General features: G+C 42.5%; 1 protein-coding gene across 13 annotated transcripts in view; it reads left to right on the top strand.

Moving 5' to 3' along the window:
• Positions 1 to 13,213, top strand: part of ZC3H12B (zinc finger CCCH-type containing 12B) — a 423,636-nt gene extending 410,423 nt beyond the window's left edge. For 12 of the 13 annotated variants that reach the window (XM_073013621.1, XM_073013617.1, XM_073013610.1 and 9 more), the window contains 4 exons: positions 2,476 to 2,615; positions 4,336 to 4,570; positions 5,222 to 5,328; positions 7,118 to 11,730. In XM_073013621.1, the coding sequence (XP_072869722.1) occupies positions 2,476 to 2,615; positions 4,336 to 4,570; positions 5,222 to 5,328; positions 7,118 to 8,538 (1,903 nt within the window). In that variant the 3' untranslated portion in view covers positions 8,539 to 11,730. Of the gene's footprint in view, positions 1 to 2,475; positions 2,616 to 4,335; positions 4,571 to 5,221; positions 5,329 to 7,117 lie in introns of all 13 variants that reach the window. The other variant, XM_037994695.2, reaches the window with a different exon arrangement.
• The last annotated feature ends 4,699 nt before the right edge of the window (positions 13,214 to 17,912 follow it).

The following is a 17,912-nucleotide window of genomic DNA, read 5'->3' as shown; positions in this document are numbered from 1 at the left end:
ACTGGGCGTGTTGGCTTGTGTTTATAATCCCAGCTACTTGGGAGGCTGAGGTAGGAGAATCTCTTGAACCTGGGAGGCAGAGGTTGCAGTGAGCCGAAATGGTGCCACTGCACTCCAGCCTGGGTGACAAAGCAAGACGCTGTCTCAAAAAATAAATAAATAAATAAATAAAATATAAAGTTGCAGTATCTAACAGCAAATTTTACTCTCTCATTTATTTCCGGACTTAGACCCTTTGGGAGAAGATCATAGTACTGCAGAGCCGAAGAAATTCCATCCCCTTCCTTCAAATCCCCTCTAATGGCAATTCTGATAATTTTCCCAAGTTCTGTTATTCTTTATACTTACCAGCACTGTAGCAGTGGGAAAATTCACAGCTGAACAACTTCTCTTCCACAGTTCATCCAATATTAACCATTTAAGCATAATTCTTGCATAATTTCCCCATTGTTCAACTTTTTAGAAGTTAGTGGTAGTTATCTCTAAGGCTACCTTGGAGTATATTGACAACTAAATATATTTTCCTTCTGTTTCTTAAGTGCTTTCAACTTTCAGTTGAGTAGTGTAATTGCTTTATGGTACTCACTGGAGAGCTTTAAACATGATTAGCATATGCTTGGAAATGTTAATAAAAGCATTTAATAAATTTTTGCAATTTGCCTCAAGAGTGATAAGACAGTGGGAAGTCTTGCAGTACAAGAATTGATGAAGCCCCTGATATTATATATGAATTCATCGAAAGGGAACAATATGTTGGAGTTCATTTTTGTTGTAGCTGAGTGAGCTAGTGCCAGTGAGAAGGTGAGGAATCAAAAGTGAGAAGCCCCATCACATTGTCTTAATTAGCCTTGTAACAAAACAATTATTTCCTTCTGATCAGTCTTAACAGACAATAGCCACTTGATTGTAGTAGAATTGGTACACGTATGCCCATTTGTTTCCATCCAAGCTGTTTAATTAACTATAATTTAGTGTGGTTTATGTATATGTCAGAGCACTAGATACCACGCTAAGAGATCATAATTTTCACAGCCAAACAAGGCACAAATCTAGTGCACCTTTTCCCAATTTATCTGCAAATTTTCCCTCTTCCAAATTCTAGTTAAATGAATTCTGTTTGGCTTTTTAAGTTTTCACAATGTTTGTTCCTATAAGTAATTCTGACAGTTTTTTCTCCTTTATATCATGTTCTGATTATAGAAAGAATACTTGAATTTTTTTTTTCTTTTTAATAAAGATGTGGTCTCGCTATGTTGCCGAGGCTGGTCGCAAATTCTCCCACCTTGGCCTCCCAACCTGCTGGGATTATAGGCCTGAGTCGCTGCACCCGGCCAGAAATAGTTGATTTTTTAAGGATATTTTGGAATTAGAGGAAGAAAATAGATCACTTATAATCCTCTCACACAGAACAACAATATTTATTAATATTTTGATGTACTTATTTCTCGTATTTTTTCTAAGCTTATACATAGGTTTTCTTCTACAAAATTGGTGTTACATTATATATAGTCTGTATTTTTTCTTTTCTCTTTCAGAATTACGAGCATTTCCTTCATCTTAAAATTTTCATGAATATGATTTTTGTTGGTGCATTATATTAAAAGGATATATGTAATAAGAATTTTCAGTGAGCATTTATGTGCATATCTTTTTTGCTGTCGATGTTATTTTTGAAGCTTAATATATATATGTTTGGACTTATCCCGAATTAATACTCTATATAAACTTTAAACCTCTAGTAATACCTTTACTTTTTTCATTTTTTGTGAATATCGCAATCTTTGAAAAGAAAGTGGTAGGAGAAACAGAAAGAGAAGAGAGAAAATGGAACTAGTGATAGGAGATAGCCATCAGGGCTGCAATAAATTGGGAGTTGTTACTAACCATCTGTGGCCTTGAATGAAGTTTGTAATACTAATGGCAAATTTGTAATAATTAAATAAAAATAACTTGATTTGCTCTTTAAAAAGCATATTACTTGGCATTATCAAGAAAGTAAATGTCATAGTGGCTCATGCCTGTATGGCCACAGTGGCTCATGCCTGTAATTCTAGCACTTTGGGAGGCCAAGGCATGCGGATCACCTGAGGTCAGGAGTTCGAGACAAGCCTGGCCAAAATGGCAAAACCCTGTCTCTACTAAAAATACAAAAATTAGCTGGGCATGGTGGTACGCACCTGTAGTTCCAGCTACTCAGGAGGTGGAAGCAGGAGAACCCCTTGAACCTGGGAGGTGGAGGTTGCAGTGAGCTGAGATCGTGCCACTGCACTCCAGCCTAGGCGACAAAGTGAGACAAAAAAAAAAAAAAAAAAGAAAGAAAAGAAAAGAAGCGAAAGGAAGAAAGAAAGAGAGAAAGAAAGAAAAGAATGTAAATGTCTATTATTAATACCTTGACACTAAGAAAAATCCTGCTTTAGGTATTTCTTTGCTATCTATTATCAATCTTCTCTCCTCTTATTCTGTATCTTCCTAAAGCCATGGGAATAAAGAAGAATTCTCCTGCAGAGGAATACAACTTGCAGTGGATTGGTTTCTAGATAAAGGCCATAAAGATATTACTGTATTTGTGCCTGCGTGGAGAAAGGAGCAATCCCGCCCTGATGCACCAATTACAGGTACTATGTCAAATAAGGTATTTCTTCTCATCTAGAGGCAAATCTGGAAAGATAGTTTGGGGATGGTCCCAATTTAGATATTTATTTTTCAAAGTTGTTAAGTATATTTAAAGTATTTGTATTAAGTGTATATTTGAAAAAAGATTCAAAGAAAGCCATCATTATTTTGTAGCATCTGACAGTTAAATAAAGAAAACTTCAATTCGGCAAAAGATAAAGTATATAGTTTTTTTAAAAAAGGAGTGCTTTTCTATTTGACCATAGACTTCAGACTAAAGGGAGATGAATCTGGTTATGAGCATGACTAAGTTTTCAAGAGAGTAAAAACACCATGGTGGACAATGGATCTCATTCTGTACCAAAGAAGTGATTGTGGGGTTTGCAAATTAGGGAATAAAAGAGAGAGAGAGAAAAGTCCCACAGCAGTCAGAGCCAACTTATCCATGAGACACAGTAGGTCTGGCACCTAGGGCCAATGATATTGTTAAGGTCCCATGGAAATGTCTTAATTTTATTTTCTTCTCACATCAGAAGAAAAAATTGAATATAATAGCAATGCATGTAAAATGATGTATCTACCTGGGTTATCCTTGACTTTATACCAAAGCAATTGAAAATGAAATTTTTAATATTTATATTTGTTTGAGACAGGGTCTCACTCTGTCACCTAGGCTAGAATGCCATGGTGTGATCATGGCTCACTGCAGCCTCTACCTCCCTGGGCTCAGGTTTTTCTCCCACCTCAGCCTCCTGAGTAGCTGGGACTACAGGTGTGTACCACCATGCCTGGCTAATTTTTGTATTTTTAGTAGAGATTGAGTTTTGCCATGTTGCCCAAGCTGGTCTTGAACTCCTGGGCTCAAGCTATCTGCCCACCTCAACCTCCCAAAGTGCTAGGATTACAGGCATGAGCCACCATGCCCAGCCAATATTTAACATTTCTTATGGAGGAAGAAGTCCAGGAAAGCAAAAATGCCTAAGGTTTTCAAAAGTCATGATGCACTCCTAATGGCAGAGGGGTCTCTACATTCATTTACAACAGTCTTCTGAGCATCAACTGTTGCCTAATGTGCCTAATGAGAAAGTCCCATGAATGACTGTCTGAGCTGTGTGTGAAGCTATTTGCCATCTGCTGAACAGGCTCTTGAGCCTCCATCTGAGAATAGATCCTAGCCCTGCTCGAGCCCAGCCAGCAAGCTTTCTTGCCTCAGCAACTAGTAGACCAAAAGGAAAGGGGATCAGCACTCAGTTGCTATATCTTAATGTTTCACCCTAGTTTTGGCCTTCCCTCAGGCAGAAGCCAAAAATGTAAGTCCCTAGGAGAGATGCTTTAGTTTCCTCCTGGCAGACACATCCTCAGTACTTCCCTGTTAGAAATCAACAACCAAAAAGCTGGTGCTTTGGCCAAAGGGCAAAACAAGCATCAAGAATGCTAAGATATCAGTGTCACTCTCACTCTTCCTGTAGTTTTTAAAACTTAGATGTCATTGAATCCAGTTCCTTCATTTTATCAAAAAGAAGACTGAAGTCCAAAGGGGAAGATGACTTGCCTGAGGTCATAATCCAGATTGATATCATAGCCAGGAACAGGGCCTACTTTCCCTCTAAGGATAAATAATATCTTCATCCAGTACCAACTTTTGCATTTTTAATATTGGGGTAATACTGTTAATTTCCAAAGATGATTTCTGCTCTGTGGCATATAATCATATTTTGACAGATCAAGATATTCTACGAAAACTGGAGAAGGAAAAGATTCTCGTCTTCACACCATCCCGAAGAGTCCAAGGCAGGAGGGTTGTCTGCTATGATGACCGGTTCATAGTCAAACTGGCTTTTGATTCTGATGGCATCATTGTGTCCAATGATAACTACCGAGACCTTCAAGTTGAAAAGCCAGAATGGAAGAAGTTTATAGAGGAGCGGTTGCTGATGTATTCTTTTGTGAATGACAAGTGCGTTTCTTTCCAGTAGGCCTATATTCAAGTTATCAGTAGGAATAGATTTTACTTTAATAAACATTTGCCAAACACTTACTGTGTATCATACATTTTGCTAGTTGCCACAGACATAAAAGGATGAATAAAGAAGAGGACTCACCCTTAAGGGACTCAAAGTGTAGTAGAAGAGTGAAAGAGACAACCACAGTGTTTTGTTGTAAGAGCTACAGTTAAAAGTTGTTTTTTTAAAATTGCTTTGTCTATGTGAAGTAATAGAAAAAGGCATCCCAGAGGAGATGACATTTCAGATCAAGTTTACAGATGGAGGAAAGGGGGCTGCTAGGCATGAGAGATGAGGGGGACATCATGAATAAAGTTATGAAGGTGTGAAAGTGGGTAGCATGTTGGTGGAACCAGCAGACATGCCAGTATGGCTCGAACATGTAGTTCATGGAAGAATGATGAACAGGGAAAATCATCCTTTCTATGTGATAAAGTGGCAACAAAGGGGAGAACTTCTAGATTAGCAGAGGATAGACTTGAGGCACGAAGGGCAATTAGAAGGCTGTGACAATGGTACAGGCAAGAGGTAATGAAAGTCTGAACTCCTAGTAAGGAGTAGGGGACAGAAAGGAAGACAGTCACCTCTTGTTTACTTGCTTTCAGATTTATGCCTCCAGATGATCCATTAGGACGCCATGGCCCAAGCCTTGAAAATTTCTTAAGAAAGAGACCCATTGTTCCTGAGCATAAGAAGCAACCATGTCCTTACGGTGAGTACCTATGTACAAAACTGAGTTCTGTACCACCAGAAGCATAAGGATTCTTCTGTGAATACTTTTCTCTTCCAGGTTTCCCTTTCAAATGGGAAATCTTGGCTTGTCCACTGTCTTTGAGTTAAAGTTTGTGTCTTCATGTGCACCGTTAGGTATTTAAAGAAAAATTTTAGAAACTGAATGAGGAAAAGGTAGCTAGAATTGAAGGGAAGATCAGTTGTCACTTGTGACAATAGCACATGTGCTCTAGCTGCCTAAGTCCTGAACTATGTTGCTAGGAGCAGGGAAATGAAGAAACCTATATGGCCTGTGGAAGCAGAAAGGGCAATACTGAACTGAGTTTGGCCCTAAGATGAACCTGTGTCTCAGGCAGGTGACTGCACCCTCTGTCAATTAATACTAACCTTTCCTTTAGATCTGTCCTTTCCAGTTTTTTTGTTTGTTTGTTTGTTTTGAGACAGTCTCGCTCTGTCACCTAGGCTGCAGTGCAGTGGTGCAGTCTTGGCTCACTGCAACCTCCGCCTCCCAGGTTAAAGTGATTCTCCTGCCTTAGCCTCCCCAGTAGCTGGGATTACAGGTGCACGATGCCAAGCCCAGCTAATTTTTATATTTTTAGTAGAGACGGGGTTTCACCATGTTGGCCAAGCTGGTCTCAAACTCCTGACTTCAAGTGATCCATCCACCTCGGCCTCTGAAAGTGCTGAGATTACAGGCATGACGCACCCAGCCCCTTTCCAGTTTTCCTTTTTTTTTTCATTTTTTAATAAATATATTTTTCTAGAGTGTTTTCACGCTCTTATCCCAGTCCCTCTGATACAAGGTTTGTGTGCCTGACATTGTGACAGGGCTGCTTGATCTGAGGCTACTTTGAATGTCTGTTTTTTTGGATGATCATTTGTTTTGTGGGTCGTTTTGGTTTTTGTCCTCAATTAACATTTAAGTCACAGAGTACTTTCATATTCATTATCTCATTTAATCTTTACAATGACCCTATAATATAGGCATGATGATGAACTTTGTTTACAGAAGAGGAAAATGAGGCTCACAAAATAAAGTCACTTACCAAAGTCACACAGCTAGTAAGGGACATAGCTGGAATTGAAATTCAGATCTGACTGGACTCCAAACCTGTGCTCTTTGCACTGCACTGTGCTGCTTTCTGTTACTCTATGCTGCTTCAGCATGCAAATTATGCCTAGGCAAAGTCGTACATTATCGAAAACTTAAAACTGCTCAACTGCTCAGCTTTAGCTTTTTTTTTTTTTCTGAGACAGGGTCTTGCTCTGTCACCTGGGCTGGAGAGCAGTGGCATGATCATGGCTCACTGCAGCCTTGACCTTCCAGGCTCAAGAATTCTCTCACCGCAGCCTCCTGAGTAGCTGGGACTACAGACCTACACCACCATGCCCAGCTAATTTTGTTTATATTTTTCTTTACAGATGGGGTTTCACAATGTTGCCCAAGTTGGTCTTGAACTCCTGGGCTAAAGTGATCCACCCACCACAGCCTCCCAAATTGCTAGGACTACGGACAGGAACCACTGCATCCAGCCAGCTATTAGCTTTTATGCTGCAATTTTCTCCATAGCTTTCCACTTTCTCTCTCCCATCACAGTGTGTGATGCCGCCTTGGTGTTGTCTGTCTCTCATCTTTGTGGACAGTTAATTTTCTGCCTTTACCCCAAACAGTAAAACCCTAACCTGAGTGACCAGATTGTTACAACAGTTTCTGGCACGGAGGGTTCCATCACTGAGAGAGAGTCTTACCCCAAGGCATTATTTTTCAGGCAAAAAATGCACCTACGGCCACAAGTGCAAATACTACCATCCGGAGCGGGCCAACCAACCCCAGCGTTCGGTGGCTGATGAGCTCCGCATCAGTGCCAAACTGTCCACAGTGAAAACTATGAGTGAAGGCACCCTGGCCAAGTGTGGCACAGGGATGTCTAGTGCCAAAGGTGAGATAACCTCAGAGGTCAAACGTGTGGCCCCCAAGCGCCAATCAGATCCCAGCATCCGGTCTGTGGCTGTGGAGCCTGAGGAATGGCTGTCCATTTCCCGTAAGCCTGAGGCTAGTTCTGTCCCCTCGCTTGTGACTGCCCTAAGTGTTCCCACAATCCCACCCCCAAAAAGCCATGCAGTGGGTGCACTCAACACCCGTTCGGCCAGCAGCCCAGTACCAGGATCCTCCCATTTCCCCCACCAGAAGGCCTCTTTGGAGCATATGGCCAGCATGCAGTATCCTCCCATCCTGGTTACCAACAGCCATGGGACCCCTATTAGCTATGCTGAGCAATACCCAAAGTTTGAATCCATGGGGGACCATGGCTACTATTCAATGTTAGGTGACTTCTCCAAACTGAACATCAACAGCATGCATAATCGAGAGTATTACATGGCTGAAGTAGACCGGGGGGTATATGCCCGGAATCCTAATCTCTGTCCTGACAGCCGTGTGAGCCATACCAGGAATGACAACTATTCCTCTTACAACAACGTGTATTTGGCTGTAGCTGATACCCATCCTGAAGGCAATTTGAAGCTGCACCGCTCAGCATCCCAGAACCGACTTCAGCCTTTTCCTCATGGTTACCATGAAGCCTTAACACGAGTGCAGAGCTATGGCCCAGAGGATTCTAAGCAAGGCCCCCACAAACAGTCAGTCCCCCACTTAGCTCTGCATGCCCAGCACCCAGCAACTGGAACACGTTCCAGCTGTCCTGCAGACTACCCCATGCCTCCCAATATCCATCCTGGGGCAACCCCCCAGCCAGGCCGTGCCCTGGTGATGACTCGGATGGATAGCATTTCTGACTCCCGCCTCTATGAGAGCAACCCCGTGAGGCAAAGACGACCTCCCTTGTGCCGGGAACAGCATGCCAGCTGGGACCCGCTGCCCTGTGCAACTGACTCCTATGGCTACCACTCCTATCCCTTGAGTAACAGCCTCATGCAACCATGTTATGAGCCAGTCATGGTACGGAGCGTGCCTGAAAAGATGGAGCAGCTTTGGAGGAATCCTTGGGTTGGAATGTGCAATGATTCCAGGGAGCATATGATCCCAGAGCACCAGTATCAGACCTACAAGAACCTCTGCAATATTTTCCCTTCTAACATCGTCCTTGCAGTGATGGAGAAGAATCCCCACACAGCAGATGCCCAGCAACTGGCAGCCTTGATTGTTGCTAAGCTTAGGGCTGCACGTTGATATGACATAGTACTTATTTCTTTATACAAATATGAATATTAATACTAACAATACACTAACACAATAATTATAGTAACTAATAATTTGTGTTGCGCTTTACAAGTTACAGAGTGTTTATATCATTTAAGCGCATAACAACCCTGTGAGGTACGTCTTACTAACATCCTCTTTTATAGAGAAGGAAGGTGAAGCTCAGTGAAATTAAGTGGTTAGCCAGGGTCACACTGCTAGCAAATGACTAAGTCAAGACACACACCCAAGTCTTCTAAATCCAAGTCCTATGCCCCTTTGCACTGCACCATGCAGGTAATGGAGGACAAAACCCAGGGGGAGAGGTCTAGACGTAAGAAACCCCAGAGGATTCCATTACCAGAGTTTTCCTTTTTTTTGTTTGTTTCTTTTTTTCTTTTCCTTTTTTTTTTTGAGACAAAGTCTTACTCTGTTACACAGGCTGGAGTGGCACTATCTCTGCTCACTGCAACCTCCGCCTCCAGGGTTCAAGCGATTCTATGACCTCAGCCTCCCAAGTAGCTGGGATTACAGGCATGCACCACCATGCCCGGCTAATTTTTGTATTTTTAGTAGAGACGGGGTTTCACCATGTCGGCCAGGCTGGTCTCAAACTCCTGGCCTCAAGTGATCCACCCGCCTCGGCCTCCTAAAGTGCTGGGATTACAGGTGTGAGCCACCACGCCCAGCCTACCAGAGTTTTCATAGTCACATATTCTATATTACAAAGTATGGATGATATATCCAATTTAGAGAGCAAAAGCATCAGGATCAGATCATATGTTGAATTAACCTTTTAGGTTTTTTCTAATAGAAATATTTAAAACTATTTAAAAGTAAATGCATACTTTATTGCATGGATATCTGATCATTCAATCTTTATTAACGAAGCTATAGGGTCACATTGAAGCTTCTAGAACTATATTTTAAATCTATTATTAGCAATTATATTGCATGTATGAATATATATATTTGGTTTGAGATGTGTGTGTATCTCTGTATAACCTTTTATATAGTGATAATGAGAGGGTAGGCTCTACAGTCTTTCGTCTATAGCTGTATAGGTCACTAATCTGACTTGATGATTTTAAGTCACATTTCATAGTTTCAACTAGTTATGAGAGTGAAAATTATATGGCAATATTTGAACATTGCTTTCTTAGGCACCAGAGCAAAGCAGCTCTGTTTCCTTTGCACATTTTACCTGCCAACATTTATTAACAGTTCTTAGCTTCCAAGTCTCTTCACCTTAGCAAATCAGGGATCAGGTTGCAGTCTTCTGCAGAGGAACTGATGGTTAAGCTCAAGTTCCAAGCATAGTATGTGTGTGCTACACAAGCTCAGAAGAGTTTGACAAGGACCAGGGGACTTACTACCACAATCCACTTCCCTTATCCCAGGAGAGATGGCCAAACACATGTGGCATTAAATGGTGAATAAAAAAGCTCCACTCAAGGAGGGACTATTGGATGCTCTTTGGACTTCCAACCTATGCAGTATTCAACATCACTGGATGAAATGTAATGGAGGACAGTGCACAGCCATGTATCCACTTTCTCTTCCTGTCCACCCTTTGGGTAATAAGGTCAATCATTGGTGGAACAGAATTTCTCTAGGAAACAAAACCAGGGGATTTTCTATGTGGAAGAAGGAAGTTTCCAAAAGGGGATACTGCATCTTTACTAATAGCTGGCTCAGTTATGCACTTTAAATCCACGCAAAGAGAGTGCACTTGCTGTTAAATAATTGTTAGATGAGTTACTAGAAGGCAGGACTTTCAGTTTGGGCGACACCATTTGTGCAACTTGTATCTTGCTCAGGGTGGAAAACTTCATAGCTAAATGCCTCTAGAAGAGGTGTTTATTGTTTTTTTTAAGCTGCACTAAATGAATTCCCTTTTTGAATCCACTGTATATTTCAATATTTCGAACCATGACCAGCTCACTATTTCCTGAGCTGGAACTTGCTAACTTCTATGATCGTTTTTTCATGAAAGTTGAGAAGGCCGGGCCTTGGCCTTTTGTTTCTTCATGAGAAGGTGTGACACTGCCTATAAATGTTTCTTACTGTGAAACACTCTGAATGTGAGGCTGTAGTCAGGGTTGTTTCTGGTGGTTTGATAATGGCTTGCATGCTGCTTTCTGGCTTTCTGTCTCTGTCCAAGTTGATCAATACTGCATCTTAACCAATGTTTCACTTCAGTTAACCACAGCTTTACATTCTATCTCCTATCCTTTGATCTTCGTATACCCCAGCATATTGAAAAAGAGTAAAAGTATTTTCTATCAGGTAGGTCCACAGAGTGACAGTTGCCACTGCAGTGCTTGCTATTTCACACAAACACCATTTCATACCTTCAACTTCTTGGACTTTCTCAATTGGACCTGTGTCTAAATCAGGGTATTTGACAATCTCAGATGATGCTACTGCCTATGTGCCAGTTAGTTCATCTTCCTACCAAAATCATCAATGGCACCACAGTATCAACGAGCTGTACAATTTACAGGGAAGCACAAGATTAATCTTGTCACCTATAATTCGTCTTGAACATGTTCATATTTAGTACTCAGAAAACGTGTAAGCTCCTCCCAATACAGAAAATTCTTTTAAGGCAGCATATGTATTTCTGATTTACTAAAAATGATTGTCATCCTCCTCTCATTCTTCTTTTTGGTATGAACCAAAAGCGGCTAGGAGCAATGCCTCAAATAACCAGAAATGACCTTTTGTTGATACAAATTGTATCTCTTTTTTTCCTGATTGTATAGAAACAAATGTACAAAACTCATCTTAAGCTAGGTTTGGCACTGAATTTTCACCATGAGGTTTGTGGCACTGTGTGTCACAGGGAAGTAGCTCAGGGGTTGTGAGGGAGCTTTTATTTCTAAAGGGCAGTAGTAATTTATAGACAAAAACAATTTTTCAAGGCCTCTTTATTACCAGTGCACAGTTATCACGTGTACAATTTCAAGCATTATATTGCATAAGTTCTCTTTAGACTATTAAATTTAATATGTCCTTGAAAAAGGGATTTTGTATAAAAAGTGTCAGTGTTAGTGACTCATCTGCAAGAATCTATAAATGGAGCTATACAAATATGAATACATAAATACAGCATGGTTCTTAGTTATTAGAGAAACATTTTCTTTATATTGAGGTCTAGGCACTTCTTGACTTTCCATTTTGTCTGTAATTATAAAACAGCAAGTAACAAAGAAGCATTGGGACCCCCTCGGCTGCCTTGATAATAAAATCAAGCTTCCTTCATGGGGCTAAGCATGTGTCCTTCAGGATACTTACCTCTAAGCACTCAGCAGGGGTTACTACAAAGCGTTTTGTGTGGTTTTCAAGAAACAGTGTGTTTTGCAAGAGGTGCTTTGTAATTTTAATTATTTCACTGATTTTCTGACCTCATAGCAAGTCTGTGCCTGTTGAGGCCTTCAATTTTGTAGCTTTTCTGATTTTTTTTCTTCTTTTTGTGATTTTGTTGTTTTCATTTTGATCTAAAGGAGAAGTGTGACCCCGGAGTGGCATGGTCAATCCAGGGCACCCTTTCTGTAAGACAACTCAAAGGAAAAGAAGCCTTTTCAAAGGTAATATCGAGCCATTGCACTCTCTCTTAAGGTGCCAGGTATGGAAGGGAGAATGACAGATGCCTTATGGAAATGGTCTACGAAACTTTTCTTCTTCTAAGTAATAAAGCACATAGCATGATTCTCTCTCTCTCTCTCTCTCTCTCTCTCTCTCTCTCTGCCCACCCCCTGCTAGTTTCCAGGAGAATACTTCTCTAAAATTCATTTTTTTCTATTTTGGAATAAATTATCTTTATACAGTAATTCAAACACTGATTTCCATTAACCTTTGGCCCTGAGTTTTCTTCTAACATAGAAGAATTCATTTTGAGAGGCACTCAGTTACCATTCTATCTGTGCTGTAAGTATGGGACTTTGTACAAATGCCCTTTTTGAGGGCCAAAAATTTCAATACACTTTGTTCTACTTTGTGAACCAGGTCTGGATCTGCACAGAGAAAGTAATGCTGAGCTGTCGAGTCCGCTCAGGTCTCCCTCCTAACCCTCCTCTGCCTTCCCCTAGTTTGTTTATCCTCAGGTCTGACACTGAGGAGTGCGTAGTCTTCAACTGAAATGGCACTATAGTTAGTTCTCATTGGAAACAAACAAGTGTATTTCTGGAATCTGCTTGTCTAAAATAGCCAATGCCTTTGTAAAGACAGCATATTCAATATCTATTGTATGGTAGCTAGCTATATACATAGATTGACTATTTTTAGTCCTGGTTTGTGTATTGTTGAGCTATAGTAGTTTGCTTTATCCATTTGTGGGATTAAACAATACTGTTTATTGGTTGTAAACTTTTATAAAATCTCTTTGGGTTTTTTGTTTGACCCAAATATAATGTAAGTCTCAATGACAAAATACACAAAGTTAACCAGAGGTGAGTGAAAATATAGCCCTTCCCCAGTTTTGTCTGCCCCTATAATGCACGTGCATTGCTTTGTAATATGCTCTCACTAGCATGAATGTGCTATGACTACTTCATGAGGTTTTAATTTGTTTCACCTATCATTGTGATGGAAAATGCTGTATCGCTGACAACAATGAACTGTAACCAGTTATTTACTGCATAAACTATTTGTCTACTGACCACTCATGGCTCTGTTTCTTTAAGAATACCAACAACAATGGGCCGGGCGTGGTGTCTCATACCTGTAATCTCAGCACTTTGGGAGGCAAAGCAGGAGGATCACCTGAGGTCAGGAGTTCTAGACCAGCCTGGCCAACATGGCGAAACCCCGTCTCTACTAAAAATACAAAAATTAGCCGGGTGTGGTGGCACGCACCTGTAATCCCAGCTACTCGGGAAGCTGAGGCAGAAGAATTGCTTGAACCCAGGAGTTGGAGGTTGCAGTAAGCCGAGATTGTGCTACTGCACTCCAGCCTGGGCGACAGAGACTCCATCTCAAAAAACAAAACAAACAAAAAATAAAAAACAAACAAAAACCAACAACAACAAAAGCCATACCACACATACATATACATATACTCTAGTTTGCTCCTAAAGTATTAGATTTATGTCCTTGCGACTTATATTGGGATAAACTATAAAGCCAGGGATTTCCCCAAATGTGTTCATCTGAATTTTACCACAGTAAGTATATGTCCTCAAATTTTTGAAGACTAACAGTTCCAAGTGCTAATCGAACTGGTGTTCCCTGCAGGGCAGGGCTGGGCCTGCCTTTGCCCACCAGTCAGAGCCAAGTGGTGGGCCCAGGGCCCAGACTTAATTTTTGTATGCAGCCTATAGTTTCTCCCCTGAATAGCCTCAGGGCCAAAGATACATCATCTGCTGTCTCAGCCAGAATATCAGAGCCAAAAGGTGCCTCCTATCCTACACTTCACACTCAGAGTGCTCAGCTGCATCAACCCCTTCAGGGTATAGTACATGAACTGAGGCTCCAAGAGCACTGAAGAGATTTGACCAAGGCTGAACAGAATTAGTGGCAAAGGCAGGACTGGAAGCCCAGGCCTCATGACTCCCAGGCCAGTAAGCCATTTATCATAGTGGAGTTGGTTCTCTCTCTGGAGCCTCCTACCTACCCTCCACCGCACTCCAGGCCAGTCTCATTCTAAAGGTAGAGGTAGCCATGATGGTTGCAGCAGAGCCCAGCCTACAAGCCTTTGGTAGAGGCTATTTGTGAATCTGAGAATCTTTTTTTGTTATCATCCTCCATGGGACTAAGAGTGCTCGTCTCTCCCCACCTTTTTCCTCTTCTGTCTCTTACTCTTCCTGTCACATTCCTCGGGCATACACGTATCAAGTTCTTACTGAGTACCGGATGGGGGGGTCTGGCCTATACTAAGCTAGGCAGACAGAAGAGGAACAGTCCATCTTGGGGAACTTGCACTCTATTGGGAGAATGAAGCACACTCAGAGAATAGAGTAAGAAATTAAGACTTCCTTGGAGGGCAGTGGCAGCATGAGGGTAAGTAGAGTGGTAAGAACTACTAGAATTCCAAAAAGGGACAATCAACAAATGTCCAGTCATTCTGCCCTAATCTCAGGTGGAAAATGAACTAGTCTGGTCATATCCCTCTCCACCTCCCCTCGGGCCTCATGTAATACCAAGTCCTTCACATCACCATGTTCCAATTATCCTGTACCCTGCACTTGTGCCCCCAACCATGCTTTCTCAGCCTCTCCAGACTTTGACCTTCCTTCTACTCCTTGTTCTGACTAGTACTCTTGCCTTTAAAGATCCAGTGGCAATGTCCAACCTCCTGGTCAAGCCATTGTTAGTCCCTCCCCACAGTGGGCCTTGCAGGAATATTGAGCAATACCTCTTAGCTCTTGTCACTCACTTTGGCACACCGTCTCTACCACAAAACAGGGAGTTCCTTGGGCACGGGAACCATGTTATTTGCCACTGATGAATTACCTATCAGAGGGGACTCTCTGAATTACTGTTGTTGAATAATAATATAATCTATGCTCCCTTTCCTTGACCCCTATCCTTGTTTCCCAGTTAAATGTGTGCATTTCAGGCTGGGCACAGTGGCTCACACCTATAATCCCAGCACTCTGGAGACTGAGACAGGAAAATCACTTAAGGCCAGGCGTTTGAGGCCAGGAGTTTGAGACCAGCCTGAGCAACATAGGAAGACCCCCATCTCTACAAAAAATTCAAAAATTAGCCAGGTGTCATGGTGCACACCTGTAGTCCCAGCTACTCAGGAGGCTGAGATGGGAGGATTGCTTGAGCCCAGTAACTGGAGGCTGCAGTGGCCCATGATTGTGCCCCTGCACTCAAGCCTGTGCAACACAGCAAGACCTTGTCTCCAAAAATAAAAAAAAAAATGAAAATTGTGTGCAGTTCAGACTTTCTAATCAGTCTATCTCTAATCAGACAGAAAACATCCATGGGCACTAGGCTAAGTAAGGTTGCTTCCTGACAGCTCCACTCCCCACCCACCAACTCCTGCCGTCTGAAGCCCTTCAACCTGGCCTCAGAACTCCCAGGTTCCAGAAGGACACCAGCCAACAATGACCCTTGGCTCTTACTCTCTGGACCTGGACTAGAAATGAGCTCATGTAGTCTGCTTCTCATCTTTAGATCAGTCTTTGAGGGCCAGGGGAAAGCATGACAATGGGTTATTTATATAGAGACCTCAGTCCCAATTTCAAGGTTTATCAACCCTGGCATGAACCTACACCACTCACACATACAAAGCATAATATGCTTTAGACAACACTTTCCCATCTATTGTGTTTCAATCCTTATAAGCATGTGAGGCAAATATTATCTCCCTGCAGGTGAAAAAAACTGTGGCATGATTTGTCCAAGGTTGCTCCTCTTAAGTGGTAGAGCTTGTCTGGAACCCAGGTCTTTGGCGAGCTTTTTCCTGTATACCAGTGCATCTGAAACCTCAGTGTGCATCAGAATCACTTCAAGGGCTTGCTAAACCAAAGATTGCTGTCCACTCTCACCCCTTCTGATTCAAGTCAGGAGTGGAGTCCAATAATCTGCATTTCTAACAAGTACCCAGGTGATGTTCACATTTGCTAGAGAACACTGATCTATGCCGACCTATTAACTTGCTCTGTGGCCTTAGACAAATCCCTTTTTTTCCCTATCCCACTGTCTCAATGCATACAATGGAGCGGGGTGGGGGTGTAGACTAGAACTGTGACTTCCAGACCTTATTTTTTTTTTTTTTTAGCAGCAAAACCCATCTTTCTGGCCAGGTGCGGTGGCTCACGCCTGTAATCCCAACACTTAGGGAGGCCGAGGCGGGTGGATCACCTGAGGTCAAGGGTTTGAGACCAGCCTGGCCAACATGGCAAAACCCCATCTCTACTAAAAATACAAAAAACAATTTGCCGGCCTTGGTGACGGGCACCTGTAATCCCAGCTACTTGGGAGGCTGAGGCAGGAGAATCACTTGAACCCGAGAGGCAGAGATTGCAGTGAGCCGAGATCGTGCCATTGCACTCCAGTCTGGGCGACAGAGTGAGGCTGTCTCAAAACAAAACAAAAACAAAAACATCTTTCCAAAGAAATCTTATATATGATTCCAATACATAAGAATCTGGTGAAGTGCTGGATGGGAACCCAGAGCTTGTGGCACCTATCTCCCCACAGAGCAGGCACTGGAGTACCTCCTGGAGTACACAACTGCAAATCCCTTCACTAGATGTAGCCTACATGTTTTTTTTTAATTGAGACGGAGTCTCGCTCTGTCCCCCAGGCTGGAGTGCAGTGGCGTGATCTTGGCTCACTGCAAGCTCCGCCTCCTGGGTTCATGCCATTCTTCTGTCTCAGCCTCCCGAGTAGCTAGGACTATAGGCGCCCGCCACCACGCCCGGCTACTTTTTTTTTTTTTTTTTGTATTTTTAGTAGAGACAGGGTTTCACCGTGTTCGCCAGGACGGTCTTGATCTCCTGACCTCGTGATCTGCCCGCCTCGGCCTCCCAAAGTGCTGGGATTACAGGCGTGAGCCACCGCGTCCGGCTGCCTATATGTTCTTTGAGAACGCTTCCAGCTCTGACATTCCAAGATGCCAACAGACTTCTAGCATTTGCCATCGTGAGGGGACAGGGGAGAGTTGGAAGGAAACTGATGCTGCACAAGACTGCTTTGCCCATGCCTATTGCTTGGATCATACACAGCAAAGATCTTAACACTGCTGGGCTGTTGGACTAATGGACCCCTTTGACAACTTGATAAAACCTGTGGACCAGCCCCTTAGAAAAATGATTATACACATACCCACAATGATACTCAGTATATCCTCTGAAGTGTTGTAGACACTCTAGGGGTCCTAATCCAAGTTAAAACTCTTGTCTGGGCTCTGGCACAGCACTTTTACCAAATTCCTCTTTGGCATTTTCTTAGTATAAGCCCTCTCCATCATTTCTTGGTGTGGCCATTTACAGAAATCCCTTAAGGCACCTAGCAGAGGCATCAGGTTATCATTTGGTGACTCTGTCCTTCCTCACCAGGCTGAAGGCTCTAAGGAATGAAAACATGGTTTATTCATCCCTATCTCTTGCTAGCTCAGGGCTGACATGGCGTAGGCACTCTAAGGTGAGGTGAGTTTCTGAGGGGATTTGGTGACCACAGAGAACAGTGGATCAGTCCCTAAGATATTTCTCTTGCTCTAATGCACACCACAAGGAAGCCCACTCTCATCTTTTCTAGGCCAAAAGAGTGCAGAAGTGACAAAGAAAATCTCTCTGGCTTCCAACTGCTGTTTGGTGTATAGTGTGAGCAGGTGTGGAGAACAGCAGGAAGCCTGTTGGGTAGCAGCAAGGCGGCCTGACTCTTCCCACTGTCAGGGAGGCTCT

The sequence above is a fragment of the Chlorocebus sabaeus genome, chromosome X (genome assembly GCF_047675955.1).
Source record: "Chlorocebus sabaeus isolate Y175 chromosome X, mChlSab1.0.hap1, whole genome shotgun sequence".
Taxonomy (NCBI): Eukaryota; Metazoa; Chordata; class Mammalia; order Primates; family Cercopithecidae; genus Chlorocebus; species Chlorocebus sabaeus.
The sequence above is the reverse complement of the archived record's forward strand: the minus strand, read 5'-3'. Positions and strand labels throughout refer to the sequence as shown.